The sequence below is a fragment of the Phyllostomus hastatus genome, unplaced genomic scaffold (genome assembly GCF_019186645.2).
Source record: "Phyllostomus hastatus isolate PE091 unplaced genomic scaffold, TTU_PhHast_1.1 phas_contig_38, whole genome shotgun sequence".
NCBI classification, from domain to species: Eukaryota; Metazoa; Chordata; class Mammalia; order Chiroptera; family Phyllostomidae; genus Phyllostomus; species Phyllostomus hastatus.
In genome coordinates, this window is record NW_025333869.1 from 21,980,380 (window position 1) to 22,003,931 (window position 23,552).

General features: G+C 38.0%; 1 protein-coding gene across 2 annotated transcripts in view; it reads right to left on the bottom strand.

The window, feature by feature from the left end:
• SAMD8 (sterile alpha motif domain containing 8) overlaps window positions 1–23,552 on the bottom strand; it is a 65,904-nt gene that overhangs the window by 13,027 nt on the left and 29,325 nt on the right. For both annotated transcript variants that reach the window (XM_045842151.1, XM_045842153.1), the window contains exons 2-4: window positions 19,166–19,758; window positions 6,436–6,531; window positions 4,075–4,192 (exon numbers count right to left, since the gene is read on the bottom strand). In XM_045842151.1, coding sequence (XP_045698107.1) covers window positions 4,075–4,192; window positions 6,436–6,531; window positions 19,166–19,758 — 807 coding nt within the window. The remainder of the gene's footprint in view (window positions 1–4,074; window positions 4,193–6,435; window positions 6,532–19,165; window positions 19,759–23,552) is intronic.

Genomic DNA, 23,552 nt, shown 5'->3' on the forward strand with positions numbered 1-23,552 from the left:
ATGGTGGAAATACTTGTTAGTTTTGGTTGACACCTTTTCAGGATGAGTAGAGGGCTATCCTACTAGAACTGAGAAATCCTCGGAGGTAATGAAAGCCTTATTGAGGGAAATAATTCCTTGTTTTGGCCTACCCAGCATCCACAGCAATAATGGACCTGCTTTTGTTTCAGAAATTACATGAGAAATTAGTAACTTTTTAGGAATCAAGTGTAGACTTCACACAGCATGGAGACCTGAGGCTTCTGGGATGGGAAAGAAGATGAATCACAACTGAAGAAAAATATAGCCAAACTGTGTCAAGAAACTCATCTCCATTGGGAACAAGTTTTACCTATTGTCTTGCTCAGGATTAGGGTGGTCCCTTGAGGTGGGATTCAGTTGAGGGCTTATGAAATTGTATATGGGAGACCATTTCAGGCTACACTGGGGTGGGACATATATATGTAGATCAAGAAGTGAAGGTAAAGAACTGTGTACAACATCTAAGTCAGACCTTAGCTGTGATTAATGACCTTGCTTGTATCAGAGACCTCTCCCCCAAAGGTCTGCTACATTCCTTTGAGCCTGAAGATAAGGTGCTACTCAAGACTTGGAAGACAGGATCTCCAGAGAGCCAACTAGAAGAAAAGTGGATCAGACCTTGGAATGCACTCCTTACCACCCCAACCATGGTCAAGTTGGCAAGAATAAAACATTGGATTCATCACACCAGAGTAAAGAAAGCACTGGAAGAACAAAGACCACTGAACCACAGGAAGACTTGAAAGTTGGCCCAGGCTCCATGTGGCTCAGTGGATTGAGTTCTGGCCTGCAAACCAAAGGGCTGCCGGTTTGATTCCCAGTCAGGGCACATGCCTGGGTTGCCAGTCAGGTCCCCAGTAGTGGGTGTGCAAGAGGCAACCACACATTGATATTTCTCTCCCTCTCTTTCTCCCTTCCTCCCCCTCTCTCTAAAAAATAAAATCTTTAAAAAATACATATAAGATCTGAAATTTATCTTTTGAAAACAATGACTTCTAGTCTTCTCATTTTTTGCTTAACCCCATGTTATGGAGAACTTATTCCTTTCAAACAAGATGAAAATACTTGGATATATTTAGCAAAAAGCACCTCTGATTTTTGTCTTGCAAAACAAATTTTCACTTCATGTCTAGGTGTTTGTACTCCCCTAGAAAGCCATTGAAATTATACTTTATTTAAGCATATCAATAAGAACATAACCTACTCCAATATTTAGAATTGGGGACCTGTGGTAACTCTAAAGGACAGGGAAATGTTTACCTAAAAAGTTACTAATGTAGCCCTAGCTGAAGAGTGTGCAACTTCTGTCAACTGTACTAAAAACTGTTTTATGTTTTCAGCAGACGTGAATGTGAATCACACCACCACCACTAATGTATTTTATGCTTTTAGTGACATCCAGTTGCCTATAGGATGGTTCCTAATATGTGGAAGGACTATTTATTCCTATGTTCCAGCAAACAGTTCTAGGGGACCATGGTCTCTAGGAAGACTGACAGTGTTTAGGCCTCAGAAGGCACATACCACCTGGGCTCAATGGGAACTGTTCCTTGCATCTGATTGTAACAATGATTTATTTACACCTTTTTTAGCCCCTCTGAATGTATCTTTGACTGTATTTGCAATGCCTTTGATGGTAACCTTTTTTGAATGTAGGAATAAGTCAATTAGCCTAAGCTATGGTAAAAGCCTTGAATGCCACCTCTCAGTCTTGAGTGCCATCAGTCAAGAACTAGAACAAGTTAGATAAGCGTATTAGAAAACTGTACAGCTACAGACTACTTCCTTTTCAGACATAATCATGGATGTGAAAAATTTAAAGGACTCTGCTGTTTCAACCTGACTGATGATTCACAGCTCACAGAGCATAAAGTAAAGCAAATAAATGAAGTGGTGTCTAGGATAAAACAAAGAGAGGGACTGTTTGGTATTGATTTGTCTAAACTAACCTCCTGGCTGCCTAAAATTACTGGCCTTAGGCATTTGTTGTCTTCATTCTTTTCATCTTTTTCAGTATCATAGTTTGTTGTTACACACAATGTGCCCCCTTATGGGGATCTGCAATCAGGTATATTCCTAACCCCTCTACCAGACTTTCTAATCCGAAGATACAGGCTCAATAACAAAATAATTACTTCCATATGAAACTGACCTAGAACTAAGATAGTTTAAACTAACAGTGGGGGAATGATGGGGGAACTCGAGTTGGAAAATTTTTAGTTTTAAGTTATAGTTAATGAGCTTAGTAATTAATGTATGTAGAAAGCTATTGTTCCAGGAACTAGAAAGTATAACTGGACCCACCCTGACTCCAGGAGACCCACCAGCAATTCGACCTTTGTGGCCCAGGAGGACTGCAAGCAATTAAGATGGTATCTGAGCCATTATGCTCTAGGGAAGAAGTCAGCAGCCCAGGACACAGATAAAGAGTCACTGGTCAACAGATGAAAGGATGCCAGGAAAATTGCCAGGACTGCAGCTTTTATCTGATTAACCTTTTCCTTGAATTCCATGCCCCTTACCTACACTTTTCTTTTCTTTATAAAAAGGTTGGCTTGAGCTCCAGCCTATGGACTAAAAGGTTGCCAGTTCAATTCCCAATCAGGGCACACACCTGGATTGCAGGCCAGGTTCCCAGTTGGGAGCATGTGAGAGGCAACCAATTAATATTTCTCTCACACATTGATGTTTCTCTTCCTTTCTTTCTTGCCCTCTCTCCATCTCTATAAATATAAATAAGATCATTTTTTTTTAAAGGTTGACTTAAGATGAAATGTAATATAGTCTTTTAGGGTACATAACCTGCCGTCTTCTCAGGTCACCAGCTATCTGAATAAAGCATCCATAAAAATTCCATCCTTGGCCCTGGCTGGTGTGGCTCAGTGGATGTAGTGCTGACCCTCGAACTGAAAGGTTACCGGTTTGATTCCCAGTCAGGACACATGTCTAGGTTGTGAGCCAGGTCCCCAGTTGAGGGCATGCAACTGACCGATATGTCTCTCACACATCACTGTTTCTCTCCCTCTCTTCCTGCCTCCCTTCCCCTCTCTCTAAAAAATAAATAAATACAATCTTAAAAAAATAAAATAAAAAGGATTCAGTCCTTGCCTCTACTTATCGGTTCTGGTAGTGACAGACAGCATGAATGCCAACTTTTCCAGTTTCACTTCCACCTTTCTTACTGGGCAGTCTCCTAATACCTGGAGAAAGTTTGTCACCCTTTAGCTCAGAGCTGTATTTTTAGCTCTTGATCTCCTTTGGCCGCTTAATCTTCCCTTGTTGGCATTTCAGCTATTTATATTGCAGTAGAAGAACTGACACTTAATTTTGTTTTACACTTTACAAATAACATTAAAATAACAAAGGTGTTAGTATATACATTTGAATATATGGGAGCACAGCTAAAGCATGGATTCTTAGAAAAGAAGGATAATAATTTCTTTTGTCCAAACTCAATGAGTCACAACAGCCAATTTTACATATAAAGTAGAGGTGATTTTCAGGTTTTTTTTTTTTAAGTTATTCAAAACCCAGGTTTTTTATTCCCATCTACAGAATCTCTTCTCTCTCAATTTAACCAGAAGAGATGTCTACAGTATACCAAAACAAACTACAAAGTATAAAACAAAAACAAAAAATCAGCTATTACTTAGTATATCTCAGAAAGAGTAAAGTTTAGAGTAGTGGGTACTATATTTTAAATGTAATGTAATCAAACTGCAACACTTTTAAAAAAGGACTGATGAGGACAGTGAGGGGACCAATCATATGATATGAAGAACCAAGGATGCTGAAGATAGTAAGAAAGAGAAAATGGTTAATGCAAAGAAACGTTTTTTTCTATAGCTTAATAGCACATCAATGGATCAAGTGAGGTAGATTCTGGCTTAACGTTTTTACCAAAGTTAATATTTCTAGAGGTTCATTACAGATACTGAAAATACTAGACAGCACATTTTAATAATAAAAGCGAAATCTTAGCCCTGCTGCATACGTGGTGCCATCAAACCACCGAGAGCAAGAGGAAAGAACGATAAGAAGGCAGCAGGGTACCTTTCCAGTGCACTGCAGGTGTTGTCCTGGCACGGAGAGAGAGGTCACAAACATGGTAAAGCAGCGAAGCAAGAACACAGTGCCCATCAGGCTACAGAGCCTTCGCAGAAGTATTGACCTGTGAACAAAGTGACCAAAAAGGGAGAAAGATCAGAAAACAAACAAAGCAAATCCCAGACATCAGATGTTTCCTTAAAGAGAGAGCAAGCAGGAAAACTGCTGGACTCCTGGAAGAGGACACAAATCTTAGAGATGATCACTGTCCAGAAGAACTTTCTGCAGTGATGAAAATGTTCTATAAGTGCACTGTCCAGTAAGTTATCTATGTGTGGCTCTTGAGCACTTGAAATGTGACTAGTACAGCTGAGGAACTGAATATTAATTTTATTTCAGTTTTACTAATTTAAATTTAAATGGCCACATGTGGCTACCACCTGCCATGTTTGACAGTGCAGACCTAAGACCATCACTTCATTAACAAGAAAACATGGCTAAGAGAAAGCAAAAGAGTCACATAAAAGAGAAGACTAGTACCTAGCCTGACTCCAGGCTTACTGTTAGTCCAATTACTCATATGTTGCTTGTCAGTTATTTACTTAATGAGAGGTAAAGTTGAACACGTGGTTCTAGGAAATTTTTTGCTCATTATTATCACTGTAAATTTCTTAATGACAGTGCCTATCTACAAAATGTTATTTAACCTAAGTTAAACTTAAGCTATAAAATATTGAGTTGCTTTTAATATTGTTTTATATTAAGTATATCTCTAACAAAAATTTTAAAGTGCATTGTAACATCTCTTGTATTGTTATATTATTTTTTAAGTGTCTTAAATTAAAACAGACTATAAGATTCTTAAGTCCAAGGACTATGCTTTACACATTTTCAAAATGCTACTCCCACCCTTAAGAAAAGCACTGAACACAAAGTTAGTATGCTTCAAACTTCAGTTTTGAAGGTTCAGGCTGCCTGGGATGCAGCCTAGGATTCTGCATTTTAACAAGAGCCATGTGATTCTAATGAAAGTGGCACAGAAGATCCCATTCTGAGAAACACTTTCTCTGACTAAACATCAAAATTTGCACTTAACTGGCCACTGCTATGCTTTGCTAAATCTACAAAGGTTTCCTATAAAGTAAAGTCTTTCTTGTTTTGAAGAGTGGATATATTTAAATCCACAGGGTTTTAGAAGACAAAATTAAACCAGAAAGCTGCAGAAATACAGGTGTTTTGTTTTGAAAGATTTTATATATTTTTTTTTAGAGACAGGAGAAAAGAGAGAGAAAGAGAGGAAGAGAAACATCAATGTGTGAGAGATACATCCAGCAGTTGTCTCTCACATGCCGCCAACTAGGGACCTGGCCCACATTCCAAGCATGTGCCCTGGCCAGAAATTGAACCAGTGACCTTTCAGTTCACAGGCTGGCACTCAGTCCACTGAGCCACACCAGCCAGGGCAGATACACATGATTTTAAACTACCTCCAGTTTTAAGCAATATTGCTACAAAATGGGAGAGAATGAAGTGCAATATGGCCCAAAAGTGTGACATGAATAGCAATCATCAACCTTTTTTCACTTTTAAAGCTTAGGATCTAAAGCCCGTCACTGTGGTTTCCCTCAAGCACTCCCTTGTGAGAAGAAAGGATCACAAATTCAAGAAAGTGTGCCTATTCCTCTTCAGCGTCCGAAGACAATGAATAGCAGATCCACAAACTTTCTAGTTCTTTATTTTTTTTTGTTCATTATGCCTCATTTTTTACTTACATCAAGTAGTTCCCCCTCATTAAGGCAGTATATAAGCCTCCCCCTGCACTTCTTTTCTTTAATGAGAAAAAAAATCCTTCCCTCTATATTTCTTGGTGAAAGTGCTAAAGAAGCACTTTTCCCATTCAGCAATTTCCTCTACCACCTAAAGTAAACCATACTGACTAGGCATGCACGATTCACACAAAATAATCCTTTTTTAAATGGGCCTCTGCCAAGCACAGAACCATTTCTTCCATCTGAACATTAGACCAGCGACTGTCCTTGGAGAAGTTTCTATCCTTCTACAGAAGTGACATTTTCAATGTTTCCAAAGAAAGATTAACAGCTAGATTGTCAATGGTTGGCCCATGTCTAAACATCTCTGATAGTTACCTGCAAAATGCTTCCAGAATATTACAAAATATGAAGATATTACCTCCAGCTGACTCTTTTGTTGATTAAAACCAAAACATGTTCCTATGTCAATAACTATAATGTCACAACGACTAGAAAGGAAATTAACAAGGAAACCACACAGGGAAAAACAGGTTTGATGACTTTACACAAGACAGTCAAAACACTTGCAGTCTTTTAATGGAGTTAAGTGAAGTACCTGTGTTTGTGAAGAAGAAGAACCAGGATCCAAATGTAGCACAGAATGACACCACACACTTCTGTCATGGCAAAGGCCCATGGGATTCTAGGAACACTAGAACAGAAAAAAATTACATTTGGGGCTGACAAGAAGTATTTGGACGTAAATGACACCCCTCTTTTCAGTAAGATTCCCTTCGAATGATGAACTTAAAGTTGCTCTCTATAACTTTTATCTCTTTCCAGAGATGACGTCTGGAGAACCTGAGGTTAGGGGGACTGTTTCATAAAGTACCCTGCTTACCAGAATCTCTGTTGTCAGTGATTGCCAGTCACGGTTCTGTTAAAAAGTAACAACCCCTTCTTCCCTCCCAGCAGCATTGTAGACCTGGATACAGGACTGCCCACCACAGATGCTGGGAAAAAGGCTCCTTGTTTGCATGATGGTCTCATTTCAAAACCCAGACAAGAGGGCTTGACCCTGATCCTTCTTTATTTATTGGGCTGGCCAAAAAGTCCGTATGGTTTTTTCCATGAAATAAAAGACACATTTTTCATTTTCACCAATAAGTTTGTTGATTTGGATATTTTGAGCATGTCAGGTATCTCCCATGTGGCATAATGTTGATTGTTCTTAATTAATGTCTCGATTTGATTGCCAGCAACTTCAACTGGTCTACCCAAGTGCAGAGCATCATCTAGCGAGAAATCATGGCATGAAACCTTGTAAACCACTTTTGACAGTCACACTGTCAAACCACCTTCTCCACACACTGTACAAATCTTTTTTTTGCATTTCAGTTGCATTTTTACCTTTTTTAAAATAATAAAGCATAATATGCCAAAAATGTGTATTTTCCTCTACCTTCAATATTAAAATGGCTAAAAAAAGAGCACCAATTTTGATAAGTTTTTTAAATGACTTTAATTATCTATTTTTAGAGAGAGGGGAAGGAAGAGAGAAAGAGTGGGAGAGAAACATTGATTAGTTGGTTGCCTCTCGCACACCCCCACCTAGGAGCCTGGCCTGCAACCCAGGCATGTGCCCTGAGTGGGAATCAAATCAGCAACCTTTTGGTTCCCAGAACAGTGCTGATAAGTTTTTTTTTTTAAATACATACTTATAGGACAGCCGACACAATACAATCTAACTAAATTGTTTCAAATGAAGTTAAAGACAACTAAGTGGTACTACAGAAAAAAAGAAAAACAAAAAACAAAAAAATAGCCCCAACTTTTTGGCCAACCCAACAGCATACAGATGTCCCCCTTACCTGTGGGTACAGTTCCAAGACTCCCAGTGGATGCCTAAAACCATGGATAGTACCAAACACTATATATGTTATTTTTTTCCTATAGATACCTGTGATAGTTTAATTTATAAATTAGGCACAGTAAGAGAATAATAACTAGTAATAAAATATAATAATTATAACAATATACTATAATGACAGTTGTATGAATGTTGTCTTTCTCTAATGCAATATCTTCTTATACTGTACTCTCCCTTCTTGTGACAATGGGAGATGATAAAATGCCTATGGGATGAAGCAAGGTAAATGAGACATTATTAAGTCCAATAAAGGTTACCTGAACTTAAGCACTGTGATACCATGGCAGTCAATCATATAACTGAGATGGCTACCAAGTGACTAATGGGCAGGTAGCACACACGGCATGGATAGGCTGGACAAAGAGATGATTCACGCCCCGGGTGGAATGAAGCAGGACAGTGAGAGGTTTCAACACACTACAAAGAATGGCGCACAATTTAAAACTTATGAATTATATCTGTAGTTTTCTACCTAATATTTTCAGACCATGGGTGACCACAAACTGTGGAAAGTGAAACCTTGGCTAAGAGGGGACTACTATATTTGGTTTTGTTTTACTCCTTTATATCTTCCTGTCCCCGTTTGCTTTGTATTTCCTCTTTCTTTCTCTTTTCCACTGATTTCTTTCCTCACCAAATGCACAGTTCTTGTGGTTACCCACTAGTAAAAGACATGGCATATTTCTTATTTTGAAAAGAATGAGGGTGTGGGAGGGAGAGAAAGAGAAAGAAAACAAAGAAAAGAAAGGAAAGAAAGAAAAGGAAGAAAGAGGAAAAGAGGCAGGAAGAAGGGAAGGGAAGGAGAAGGAAGAAGGGTGGAGAAAGGGAAGGTAAGAGGGAGAAAGGAGATGGAAATGGATTAGTCCAAATAGGTCAACTCTGGGGGAGTAGGATTATTGATGGTTTTATTGTTAATCTTTGTACTTTCCACTAAAAATTTTTATTCAATGGCATGTTAATTTTATAACTAAGGAAATAAAGGTATTTTTAAAAGAAAATATGAAATCTTAAAGGTATGAACAGTCTACCCCAAATCTTATTCAGAATAACTGAGGAGATAGCCCTGGCTGGCGTGGCTCAGTGGATTGAGCACGGGCTGTGAACCAGGCATTGCAGGTTCGATTCTCAGTCAGGGCACATGCCTAGGTTGCAGGCCATGACCCCCAGCAACCACACATTGATGTTTCTCTCTCTCTCTCCCTCCCTCCCTTCCTTCTCTAAAAATAAATAAAATCTTAAAAAAAATAACTGAGGAGAGTCTATCATCTTCTTTAAAAAACTTATCTTTTACCTATTACTTCAGGAAAAAAAAGACTCCTCTCATGTAATTTTAATTTTTTAAGATTATTTATTTATTGACTTTTGGAGAGGGGGAAGGGAGGGAGAAAGAGAGGGAGAGAAACATCAACGTGTGGTTGCCTCTCACACACCTGCTACCAGGGCGACCTAACCTATACCCAGGCGTGTGCTCTGATTGGGAAGAGAACCAGCAACCCTTTGGTTCGCAGGCCAGAGCTCAATCCACTGAGCCACACCAGCCAGGGCTCTTTCTCAGTTTATTACCCCTTAGTTTTGATGGTGTGTATTCTCCAGTGTTTTCTAAGAAAGAATGGCTGGAGGATAAACTTATTTTTAGTGTCAGATTTTTTGAGGTTTAATTTACAAACAGAAAAATTTGCCCTTTTTAGCTATACAGTTCCATGCGTTTTGACAAACATTCAGTCATGTAACTGCCACACATTAAAGATATAGAACATTTTCATTAGTCCAAAAAGTTTCCTTGTGCCCCTCTGTAGTCAACAGCCACCCCTCCTCACTTTTAGCCCTTGGGCAACCACCATTGTGATTCGACCCTTAGAGATCTGCCTTTTCCAGGATGGCACAGAAATGTACTCACACAGTATTTATCCGGATTCCTCTTGTGTCTGACTGTACTCATTCAGCGTAACACATTTCAGATTCATCTATGTTTTTACATGTAACTATAATTCTTTATTCATTCCTTTATTTCTTTATTTCACTGGTTGATGAATATTTTGGGCTATTTTCAGTTTTGGGTGACTGTGAATAAAGACCACATACAGGTCTTGGCATGGACATGTTTTCATTCTTCTTGGGTAAATACCTACAAGTAAAACTGTTGAGTGTATGTTTCCTACTGTTTCCTACTTTAAATGTATGTTTAACTTCCTAAGAAACTATCAAATTGTTTTCAAAGCAGTTGTATCATTTTGCATTTCTACCAGAAATGTATGACAGTATCAGTTGCTCTGAATCCTTGCCAGGCCTTGCTATTATCAATCTTTGCTTTTTCATTTTAGCAATTCCAATAGGTGTGGGGTTGGAGAGTAAACATTCTGAGACTTGCAAATTTAAAAATATCCTTGAGTCTAGACTTATACCTAACTGGTAGTTTGCCTGGACTGAGAATTCTAAGTTAGACATTGTTTTCTCTCAGAATGTTAGAAGCATTGTTCCACTGTCTTCCAGTTTCTACCTTTGCTAACAAGTTTGATGCTATTTGGATTTCCAACCTTTGTATGTTACCAGTTTTATCTCTTAAGAAGCTTTTTAGGATCCTGTTATACCCACTATTCTGAAATTTTTCATCTTATACTGGGTGCTCAGTGAGCCCTTTTAATACGAAAAGTCACATCCTTTGGTTATGGAAAATTTCCTTGTACCATATCTTAGTATTGCCCCCCTCATTTTCTCTATGTATTCTTTATAGAACCCCTACTTGTTCACTGTTGGGCCAAGTGGATTAACCTTACTTTTCTCCTCTATTTTTCATTTCTGTTTTACATGCTGGGCAATTTAATCAAAGCCATGTTCCAATTATCCTGATGGTTTTATTTTAATTTTTAAAGATTTTATTTATTTATTTTTAGAGAGAGGGGAAGGGAGAGAGAAAGAGAGGGAGAGAAACATCAATGTGTGAGAGATACATTGATCAGCTGCCTCTCGTACACCCCTGACTGGGGACCTGGCTCGAAACCCAGGTCTGTGCCCTGACTGGGAATTGAACTGTCAACCTTCCAGTTCACAGGTCAGCATCAATCCACTGAGCCACCTGCTGGTTTTAAATTTCTACTTTCATTTTTTATTTTCCAAAAAACTTTTCCTCTGAATTTTCCTTTTTTACAGGCTACTTTTACTGTCTCATAGAATGCAACATCTGTTATCTGTGAGAATATGAATAATTATTTGTTTTGAAGTATTCTTTTGCTCCCAATTTTGTACTCCCAGTTTGCTTTTTCTGTTTGCATTGGTCTGTTTTCCTCAAACGTCTGGTGATTCTTGACTGACCATTTACATTTGACAGTGAAGTACTTAAAAACAAATAAAAAAATTGACGTTCTATGTTCATGGACTGAGCTTATCAAGTCGTAGGTTTCACTATAGAGTAATTGAACCGAGGTCTGGTTAATGAGATAGGGCTATCTTCCCTACCACAGTATCTACAGTTCTCTTCTCTTGTGCAGGTTTTCCAAGAAGACTGTTCTGTCTGGAGGACGGGGCTAGGCGAAAGTACTGATGGGAAAGGAGCTGGGAGTCTCAATGACCAGTACATAGATTTACAGTTAATCCTTTTGAAAACATACTGAAAAACAGTCACCTTTGTTCTCATGTGCACCTGGTGTCTCCAAGTCCACAGTGCCTGACATTCAACTACTTGGGAAAATATCCTACCTGACTTCTGTTGAAGGCCAGCAGGTCTAAAAGCTTCTTAGATTGACTTTCAACCAAATCTCCTGTATTTAGCTCCTATCTGTATCTGTTCTTGAGAGATGCTTGGTGCCTCCTGTTTCGAGAGTTTTTCTAGAGTTTCATAGTACAAATAAACTCACCTCTTGGGCACTGCTAGTCCCACTCCCAATCTTACAACACACACTTTCCACTTTCCAATTTTTTATTATTATCACAACTTTTGCCTTCATAGATTTATAGGAACTCCCCCTCCCTTTCACTGTCATTTTAGTGGACTGTTGTGAGGACACTGTCAAATATGTACTCAATATCTCATACTTACAACACAAAGCTTTATAAAATGCGTAATATGCCTTTTTTCCTGGATAGAATTTAATCTTCTTTGGTAATTCAAAGTCATCACTGTGAACACTGATTATTACCTTGAACACAATAATGACCTCAAGGACTACTGAGAAATAAAGAGGAGTTAAGCCCCAGATCGATGTGGTTTTTCCATTATTTATGTTTTCTTTTTATAGTGCTTCTATTTCCTCCTTTGCTGTTACGGTTATCAGCTATCCCTTCATTGTTGTAAGTGGGCCCGTCTCTAGAAGCATCCCTGTCTCCTTCTAATTTTGTTTATGTTGTACTGAAGCTCTTGAAATTGTGTCAAGTAAATTTCAGAAGCAAACTGATTGTAAGAGGAGTCAGAAATGGGAGTGCAGAGGAAGGTTGGCGCGGGGATTTAAACCCAGACTGTGCAGCTTTGGCGAGGGAGAGAACCATGTGGCTTTGGGGTGCTCCTTTTTGCCACGTGGTTTAGGAAGCAGGAGAAACTTTGCCTGGAAGAAAAGGGATGAAAGGACTCTTGCTGGTGGGCCGTGAGAAGGTACCACATGGCTTTGGATTAACTGGAGATCATGTAGACAACACAGCTGATGGTGCCAGGAGCTGAAACACGGACTTCTGCTTCTTTTCCTAAGATACAGTACCCCAGATTAGGGCAGAGGGAGAAGGAAGGACTGTGTTTGTCTGTGGGTATCCTAAAAGACTTTAAGATTTTAATGAAGACATTGGGTCACTACTTTAAGTCTGTAAAGCTTTAAAAAAACACTTCCTTTCCTTTTCACACACAAAAATTTTTTTTCAGAAGCACACTCTGAAAGGAAGATCAGTGTGAATGTCATTAGGAGTGTTCCCAAAGGAAAACCATAGGGCGGGGGAAATGAGATCAGAAACACAAGGAAGCAAGGCAAGGGTGAGACATCCAGCACAACCCTGTGGGAACCTCAGGCAAGGATAACTTTGGCTCACTTTTATGGGGCATTTGGGAGACAGTGTAGGTCTGACCTAAAAGTTGTCCCAATTAGGACAAAGATAAATGGAATATTTGTACCCCACCTCATCAGTCACTGGTTAAGAGCTGCTGCTGGAGAGATGTAAATTTCCAAGCATGCCTGGCTCTCTTTTCAAGCAGGCAAAGTATGTTACAGCAGCCCAAGAGCACCTCTCCAGCAAAGACACACATTTGCTTCATGTTGGAGTACCGGTGAGCAAGAAAATGGAAACCAGATCTGAGAGGATATAGGAAGAACCCTGACAGCCCCTGCTACCATTCTCCCATGAATAAAGAAAGTTTAGATACTTAAGAGCATGGAGCTGTGTAGTGGGTGGCACAACTGAGTTAGGCAAAATTTGTTTTCAAATCCCCATTGTGAATTGAAAACGTGTCTATGCAAAGCTTTGTACGCTAATGTTTATAGCAGCATTAATAGTATCCCAAAATTAGATACAACTCAAACATTCATCAACAAATTGTAGCATATTCATACAGTGAAATATTATTCTGTAATAAGAAGGAACAAAATACTGATGCATACTACTCTGTGGATGAATCTTAAAAACATTATGCTAACTAAAAGAAGCCAGAAACACACAAAAAAGGGTCACATACTGTATGACTCCATTTGTAGGAACTGTTCAGAACAGGCAAATCCATGGAAACAGAAAGCAGATTGGTAGTTGCCAGGGTGTAGAGACAGAAGGGAATGGGATGTGACTGATAATGGCTATGAGTTTCTTTGGAGGGCAATGACAATGTTTTGGAATTAGTGGTGATGGACGCACAACTTTGTAAATACACTAAAACCACTGAACTGTACACTTTAAAATCCATATTATTCTTCCAGATGATTTTCCCTCTTTTCTCCCATTATGCCTTGTTATAGTCATCTATAGACCCTCAGTATCCATTTTCTCATTTTTTGAATATTTTAGTTTTTACTTCACTGTAATTTTTTTCCAAAATACTGCTGCTATAATTTGTGTTCTTTTTACTCACTTCCCTTTTAACTTCTCCTATGACCTTGTCTTTTACTCTCCTTCAGTGACTCACACCTATGTTTATAACCTGGATCTCGTCATCATCAAGATTATTCTTTATAATGTCAATTTCAAGAATCCCATACTAACACTAACCAACACCACTTGTCTCTCCAGCTTATGCCTTCTGGTACTCCAACTTCAGTAATTCTGAGACCTAAAAGCCATTGATTTTACAATAATTCACTGTCCTTCATCTACCTCCTATCTTTACGTCCCTCTTTACTCAACTGAACCATAGTAGGTCACTGTAATCGCTCCTTTGCTTCTTTTTTCTTCATTGTACTGCCTAACAAAACTTCAATTCTGCTTAAATCCAATTATCTACTATTCCTTTCCTGTATCTATGCAGTTGAGTAAGGCTGGCAATACACACAATGCCAACATGACTACTAACCAGAAGGAGGCCTTTAGTGCTGCCATTGTATCATACAAGTCTATTCACTCTCCTAGATGACTGTTTTACACCTCGTCTCAAACCACCACACTTCTCTCCATTCTAACTCTCTGTTCACAAAGAAAATAAAAACCAGGAGAGCATTTTTTAAGGTTCCACTATCATATCCAGCAACATTGTACCTCTGCTTCCATCTTTTCTACCTTCCCCTCTGTTACGGATGAACAGTCCCTATGCCTAAGACCAGCCTCTCCAACCCAGTGGATCCCATCCCTTTTCATATACTCAAGCACATGACTCCAACAATGCACCTCTCCTCTAACATCACCCCCCAAATTGGGTCATTCCTATCCTCAATTCAACAAACACGCTATAATACAGCCCATCTAAAACAAAACCCTGGTGATTCCAAACCCTTTCCTCCTCTCCCCATGCTCCAGCTTCATTTTTCTCTACTGCCCTTAAAGGAAAACCTCTAAGACCTGATTGTTTCCAATTTCTTTCTTCCCATTCTCTTTATCTCTCTTCATATTTTTTGCCCATTTTTTACTCTGAAAAATTCTGATCATACCAAAAGAGAAGCTGAAAGAATACATACTTTATAATATTCTTCACTTAAATCTAATTGTTTATAATAATTAACATTTTTCATATTTGCTCTATTTCCCTTTTTCTATAAATACCCACATACATATATACTCTCTAAGTAATTGCAGACATTATAACACTTTCTCCCCAAATACTTTAACATGTATCTCCTAAGAACAAGGGTGTCCTCTTCACAACCCACTACACTATACCTAGGAAACTGTAACAATGATTTGGTGTTATATTAATATGTGGTCCATATTCAAATTTTTCAAATTATTCCAAAAATATCCTTTACAGCAGTATTTATTTTTCTTAACATAGGATCTAATTAAAGTTCATGCATTACTCTTGGTTGTGTCTCTTCAATTTCCCTTTCAGTCCCCCCTGCCTGGCTTTTGTCTGCCATGACACTGACATTTTTGGAGTCTAAATCAGCTAGCTGTCTTATAGAATGTTCCATGTTCTGGATTTGTCTGATAATTTTCTCAGGATTACATTAAAATACATTTTTTGGCAAGATCATTATGTAGGTGATTTGTGAACACCATGTTCAGTGCATATAGTATCAGTTTGTCCCACCATGATATTACCTTTGACTATTTGGTTAAAATGACATGTCAGGTCTTGCCGTGGTAAAGGTACCTTATAACCCTGGTAATTAAGTATTATGTGAGTTGCTACTTTCAGGTCATGTAACTATCCTGATTCCCAGTGGCCTTTCACTTAATGGATGTTAGCATCCACTGCCTGAATCAGTTATTATAATGGAGATAGCAAAATAGTCAGGCCAGCCATAGTTATTTATTGATATTATTCTTGAAGAACTTTCCATCTCACCCCACCACTCTTTGCTGGTTTTGTTTCTCACTATAGATCACTGATTCTTTTTCTTACTCAATACAGAAGTAGGCAAAAGTAGGTTTACAGTTGTGAGTACACGAAAGTTTATTCTTGTATTATTTAGTATTATTTATTTGTATCACAACTGTAAACCTACTCTTGCCAACCCCTGTATATTGTAATTCATTACCACAACTATGCTTTTTAATGTTCCAATTGTCCTAATTTGATCAGTGGGAGCCCCTTCATACCAGTTCCTATGTCCTTTTGATATGTTTCCATTGGTTTTGTATACTTCCTTGCTTTATGGCACAAGATCTGATTCAGGCTCATTTTTCATTTTCTTTGCCCCAAACTTAAAAATCAGCCATTTTTCTAAAGAGCCTTGGTCTGGGGTTACTTTCAATAAGTATTGGTATTTAGAAACCACGATATGGATGCTAATGATGCTCACTGCTACTGAGTTATTCCTGCAAATCTTTTTTTTTAAGATTTTATTTATTTTTTAGAAAGAAGACAAGGTATGGAGAAAGAGAGGGAGAGAAACATTGACATGAGAGAGAAACATCGACATGAGAGAGAAACATCAATCAGTGCCTCCCACATGTGCCAGATGGGGGACCATGTCTGCAACCCAGGCATATGCCCTGACCAGGACTCAAACCGTGACCTTTCGCTTTGTGGAGTGATGCCCGACCAACTGAGCCACACAAGTCAGGGATTTCCTGCAAATCTTTTGTATCCATTCACAGAAATCTTCCTTATTCTTTTTCTGATTAAACCTTACTCTATTGTATAGATATAACTTATTATATTCTGCTCATTTTCCATAGATAAGCATTTAGAATATTTACAATATTTATAATTATTACAAATAATGTCATAATAAATAACTTTGCACATATGTTGTTTCATATTTATGGAGATACACTTTTAGGTACATTCCAGTAAATCTCACATTCTCTCTTGAATCTATTAAAGTCAGGCTTTTGCCCTTATTAACTTTTGTCAAGGTTACTGATGACCAACACGTTGATAAATCCAGTGGTTCACTACCCTCATCATACTTGGCCCCTCAGCAGCACTTGACAGAGCTAATTATTAGTTATTCCTGCTTTCTCACCACCACCAGCACCAGCCCCACCACCGCACCACCAGAAAAAAACCCCACCACAATGACACCACTAGCACCTACAACAAAAAAAAAGAAAAAAAAAGTATTTCTGCTTTCTTAAATTGCTTTTTTAACTTGTATTCCAGGATATATAACACTCTTTCTGCTCTGACATTCTCAGTCTTCTTTGCTAGTTTTACCTTACTTCTCTGATCTCTAAATGTTATAATGGTCTTGGGCTCAATCTTCAATCTTCCCTTTAATTTTCCCTCTCACTTCCCAGGAGACCTTATCTAACATCATGGCTTTACCTATGCTGGTAAACCCTCCAAGTCTGCTGAAATCTCCCCAAACTCTAAATTGTCTTTCCAACTCTTAAGTCATTTGGTATAAAAGATAGGTCAAACCTGACAGCTCTAAAATCAAACCCTTAAGTTTTCTCCAAGTCAGCTCCTTGCAGGGTGTCCAAACTTTTGGTGTTTTTGGCTCACACTAAGAAGAGTTATCTTGGGCTACATGTTAAATACACTGCAACACATAATCACACACACAAAAATCTCATAATGTTTTAAGTAAATTTACGATTTTCTGTTGGACCACCTTCACAGCCATTTTGGGCTGCATGCGGCTGGTGGTTGGATATCCCTGTTACAGTCTTTCCATTTCTGTAAAGGGAAACTCCATCCTTCCAGGTGTTCAAGTCAAAAATCATGGGATAATTCCTGACTTCTCTCTTTCACTTATACTTTACATATTAATACATCAGCAAATCTTTTTGGCTATACCTTCAAAAGTTATACACACACACACATACATATATACACACACACAGAGAAATGTATCTATCTATCTAGAGAGAAAGATTGACTCACACCATCTCTACCACTGCTAACCTCATCCAATGCACCTCAGCTTTGTCTAGGTGAATTCAATAATGTACCTAATCCGTTTTCCTACCTCACTCCCACCTCCAGGCTATTCTTAATACAACTAGAGGAAACCACTAAAATGGAAGTTAGTTCACTCTACTCTTCTCTTAATTTCCCAGTGGCTTCCCTTTTCACTCAAAATGAAATCTATAAGTCCTTACAACAGTCTCTAACACAATCTAGATTCTGGTCTTCTCTCAAAACCTCATTGGCAACTGTTGCTCTCCCATCTTTCAGTTGGTGTTCCTTAAACATGCTAAAGCGCACTACCAATTCCGTATTGTTGCACTTTGCTGTTTCCTCTGCCTAGAGTACTCATTCCTAGCTATCCACATCTTCCTTACTTCCTTGGGGTCTTTGTTTACAGATGGGAACACTGTATAGAAGAGGGAAGGAGATAGAGGATCTACCAGCTTCTTAAACAGCTTTCATCTGATGCTCCTTATTTTAGCACCACCCTTTCACCTCCAATATCCAGAGCTTTGAGAAATCTGAAACATAGACTGGGTTGGTTCTCGGTTTTCCTGACTGCTGTTTCAGAATTAGGTTATTTTAGGTCTGCTAGTTGCCACTCATCCATCTGCTTTCAAACTTCCAAAAATGTGCAGCTATATTCTCCTCTCCTATCTGCCTGATTCTTGTGAGCTTACAATGTAAAGCAAACAAACATTAAGAACCTCTTGACTATGCTTTCAGTTGGGGTTTGAGAGGGGATAAAATGTGATATGTATGTCATTTTGCCACCTTAATGTGGACATTTTAATCTATTTGATTAAAATATGTAATTATGGATGTGGAAGAGGATATAAGGGGGATAAATAGTAATGGAAAAACATATAATAAAAAAAAACCCATATACCATAAGGCACTTTCAGAAGGGCAAAACACTTTATAAAATAAACCAAAAAAGCACTACAAGCTTTAAAAAGAATTTTTAAAATCATAAATATAAAAACTAACATTTTGAGGTTTGTTCTAGTCTTATTTTCCAAATACACAGACTATTCTTTTTTAATGCATTCAGAATTTCATATAAACAACAGAATACTATCAGTGAATCAGTTTGTACTATTTGTGATAATTCCAATTTATTGGTGATACAGGAAACTCCCCAAATTTTTGGAAGAGTAGAACCCCAATCATTAAAGTAACCAAATTCCATTTATTACAAACAACATTCTGGAAAACCCCTTTAAAATCTTAAGTACCATATATTACTTACGTTGGAGCTGTAATTATAGAAAAATAAATCAAATAGTGGTCTTTTCCACTCACCTAGGGTTAAGGTCTAATTTGTTCAAAGAGAAAGAGGCAATTTCAGAGCATATCTTTCTATACTATTAGATAAAGCAAATGGAAAGTGTATATCAAGCAAAACAACAATAATAAACAACAGTTATCATAAATATGCTCTTATCATTGCTGTTATAGCAATCTTCCACAAATTTGGCAACTGAAAACAAAACTTACCTGTCTAAGAATATATCTGGGAGTGGTGGGTAGGTCTGCATGTCAGGCACTCGCTCATGGACTATAACCATAACAAAAGATGTAAATCCAAATACTATAAAAACATATATACAACTTAATATAGTCTTCCAGTACTCCGGGTCCAATCTTCGAACAGAATGTTTGTTTTTACCATTCATGTACTGGTATTGATCAGAATTCAAATCAGCAATGGGTCCATCACAATCATGCGAAGGCTCCCCATTGCACAGCCACTCTGCGTTCTGAAGAGCACTGATGAAAGGGGTCATGGGACTCATGGGACTGTCACTGTTGTATCCCATCTCTTCTAAAACATCAATATGTATTTTCTGCAATTTTCGGACAGAAAGCATTAACCGTTTAATGTCCCCTAAGACTTTGATTTCCAGAGGAGGAGACCGGAGATCATATTCAGTCAATGTTAGCAATGTGATTCCATCAAGCCGGTGCTTGTTGCATAATACGTCCACGTATTCAAGGAAGCCTTCATCCCTCAGCCACACAGCTACGTGCTTGGTAGTCCAGCGGCGAATGCAGAGTTGATTAGGACCAGCCATTTCCTCCTGCACTGTCTATCAAGGGAAGACAGGAAAACAAAACAAAAATTTCAGTGTGTCCCAACAACTCCTGTGAAGACCAAATAAACATAAACACACCAGAAACAGTAATTTACCTATGCTGCCCTATTGGCTTCTAGAAGAGAGTAAAAAACAATTATTATTTAGTAGTGAGTTCTCAATAGATTAACATTCTAATAACTTTATGCATATAATACCAGTGGCAGAAAGGAGGCTAATGACTAAATGTTTTTACAAAACACTCTTTTCCAAATGGCTCTTCCACACAATAGCTAGCAGCTATAACTTAATTAGATAAAGCCTAATGTTGAGAACAATGGGGAAAAAATCCACTTTAATATTTTTCATAAAATGAGATATACATAGAAAGATTTATGTAAAAATAAAATTTCAGAAATCTTCATGTTTGTGGAATAAGTATCTGCCCCCCGCAAAAGAAAAAAACAATACCACAAAGGCAGACAGATAATTTCAGAAAACCCCTATATTAAGCATATTTCAATGGACTATACAAATAACAATTTCTAACAGACATAAAGCTTTTAAACTAGATATAAAGATCTACAAATATCTTATTAGCCCAGTTCTCTCTGTACTTTGAATATTGCATTATAAAACTAAATAATTTCCTTCTTAAATGATCATTGAGATTTTAGTTATAAAAATTTTAAAACAAAACTGTCATCTCAATGTACCCATAAATATGAGGACCAGTTTTATATTGCAAATTATAAAAGGCTAATAATGTACTATTACAAAAAGTAGAAATAATTTTTACTACTTTGACCCCACACAATGCTATTTATGTTCTTTTTCCACTTTGAAACTTTCAGTTACTTGGGCCAGTATCAGGTTTATAAACTTTATCAGATACACAGGAGACAAAGGCCTACATGTTAAAAAAACTATTTCCCTAATGTACTTTCTCAACTACTAAAGCCTGCTCGTTTTCTGACATTTTCCAGATCTCTCAAAATCATATTCCCTTCTGAGATAATTTTTATAAAATATATAGGCAACCTTTAAACTATTTCAAAAAAGAATAAAGACTTATACAACAAACACCCACATGCCCACTACACTATCTGAAAAAAATCAAACAGATCCAATACAAATGTTCTGTTTCTCAGCCTGGGTATTAGTTTACAAGTATGTTCATTTTGTGAAAATTCATCAAGCTAGATATTTATGCTCTATTCTACACTTTTCTCTCTATATATTAAATTTTATTTAAAAAGTTTGCTTTTAAAACCAAAACAAAACATCAATACAAGTGAATGTCTTTCCCTGATAGCATCTCCTTCCTCTCCTCCCAGATGTAATAATTACTGATTTTGGTGTTTACCATTCTCTTATAATTTGCATTTTGGGCTATGAAAAAGCTGCTATGCTTCCTTAGGCTGAGGAAAAGTAAAAAGCTGCTACTGTTCTTCATTCTCTCCCTATCCACACAAACTCTTGCCATTAAGACATAATCACTTGAAAAAGGCAGATACTTAACTACGTGAGCACCACTTACACCATCAAAAATATTTGGCAAACAGGAAATACGCTCATTAAATATTTATTTCTTAATTTCTAAAAAGCAACCCTAGTTCTTGGAAGCCTTAAATCATATATTCTGTTTCCAAACAGAGTGTTTAATATTATCAATAAACAATAACTTTTCAGTCTTAGAAAATTAACAGCACACCCATCTTTAAGTTATCTGCATGTTTTAAAAGGCTGTCTAATTCTTATACTGGAGAACTCCAAAAAAACTCTTACTCAACTCTTTTTTTAGCTATAGCATATAACCACCACCCTAAAGTCCAAAGAATTATGATTTATTCACTTTAACACATGGAATTTATACACACTGATGTATATCATTAATTATATAAACATATGATTCCATTAACATAGGATTTCACTATGCTTTAGTTCATCTACATAGCCAGATGGTTTCATACTACCCGCTACAGACAGACATATCTTTTCCCCAAGGTATGCTCTGAATAAATTACTTCATCCTTGAATATCCAACAAACACAAGCTACAAACTCTGTAGCAGTTACGATGTGGCAAATTTGAGAAGTTTATCTCATACAAAACATGGCCCAACTTCTGTCATTTTATTTCTATTTTGCTACCTTTCCCCTTTCTCCAACAGCTTACCACAGATGGATTCCAAGTCACGCCCATCCTTGTTGCATTATTCTCCAGTACAGTTTGTATCAGAGACTGCTCAAAACAATCTTCTACTTCATTATTTTTTCTGTCTTGTATCACCAGTTATTTACGCTCTCAATCAGACTAACAAACAGGCTTTGATGGTAGTGTTTCAGCTGCTAGAAAATGAATTATCATACAGGAAGTCTCCTGGAAGTCTGTTAGCCTGCTGTGGCCATGCCCTCAAAACATGATGCATTCCACAGTTGTGCCTCATCAGGTTAGGGCATGTCCTTTAATTGAAGGCTACTACATATAGTTAGGGGCCCACATTTAGCGAACACCGTGAAAACCTGCATTGAAGAGGTATATTAAAAATTGTCAGAAGGTTTTAGGGCCAACTTAATACTTACGTTGTGCCATAAAAACTACAGGGAACAGGAGACTTTGAAACAGAACATGATGGCAAATCCACAAAATGAAGAAATTAGGTTAGTAAATGTTTAAGAACACTTTTGGCTTTAACCAATAATTAATATGAATCAATTATCAGCTAAGGAGATTTCTAACCAAAATGTACCAAGAGGAACCAGATTTACCCTCCCACCTGAAACGACCAAAAAACAGACAAAACATATGAGCGTGGGGAACAATTTCAAGACCCTGGCCATCAGACAACAAAGGAGATCCTGAGAGACAGGTGCAGGTGAGCCCTTCTACCTTGAGAGTTTTTAGGCCGTGAGTGGCACCTGCTAAAAACAGGATGAGGCCTGGCCACTCGCTAAATTGAGAAGATAGAGCTGAGAGTCTGAAGAGATCAAGGTGGCTAGTGTTCATGGGATAGAATACTAGAGAGGAGAAAGATGCACAGAGAACTTGTTATGGACTGAATGTCTGTGTCCCTCCCCCCCAAATTCACGTTGAAATTCTCACCCCCAGTGGGGTGGTATTAGGAGGTGACTAAGTCATGAGGGCAGAACCCCCATGAATGGAATCAGTGCCCCTATTAGAGATACCCCAGAAAGTTCTCACCCCTTCAGCCCTGTGAAGATAGAAGAGGACCATTTATAAGCCAGGAAGTGGGACTTCACTAGACACAAAATCTGCTGGCATTTTGATCTTGGACTCAGCCTCCAGAACTATGAGAAATAAATGTGTGTGTTTTTAAGAAACCCATGGTATTTTTTTATAGCAGCCTGAACAGACTAAGATGGAACTCCAGAGATCTGCAGAATGTCTCCCTTGAATATGCAGCTGAATGCTGACCAGTGCATATATGTGAGGAAATCAAACAAGAATGAAAGAAAAAAGAACCATCCAGAAAGATTACAGAGAACAGGGCATAGTACCCACACAAGGCCAATAAAAGTGCCTACAGCAAACAGACTGAAAAAAATTTTTCATGATTCACAGGGCACTGGGTAAAGTATATAGGAAGATCTTGTCATAGTGCTAAGGCAAAATTAACCCTAAAACAGTAATTCTCAATAAGTGGGAGGCGGCTTGCCAAAAAACATACTGCAAGTTCTGGAGACATTTTAGGTTGTCACAACTTCGGAGGGGGGCGGTCATCTAAAGAGTAGAGGCTAGGGATGCTGTTAAACATTCCACCATGCACAGGACAACCCCTCACAAAA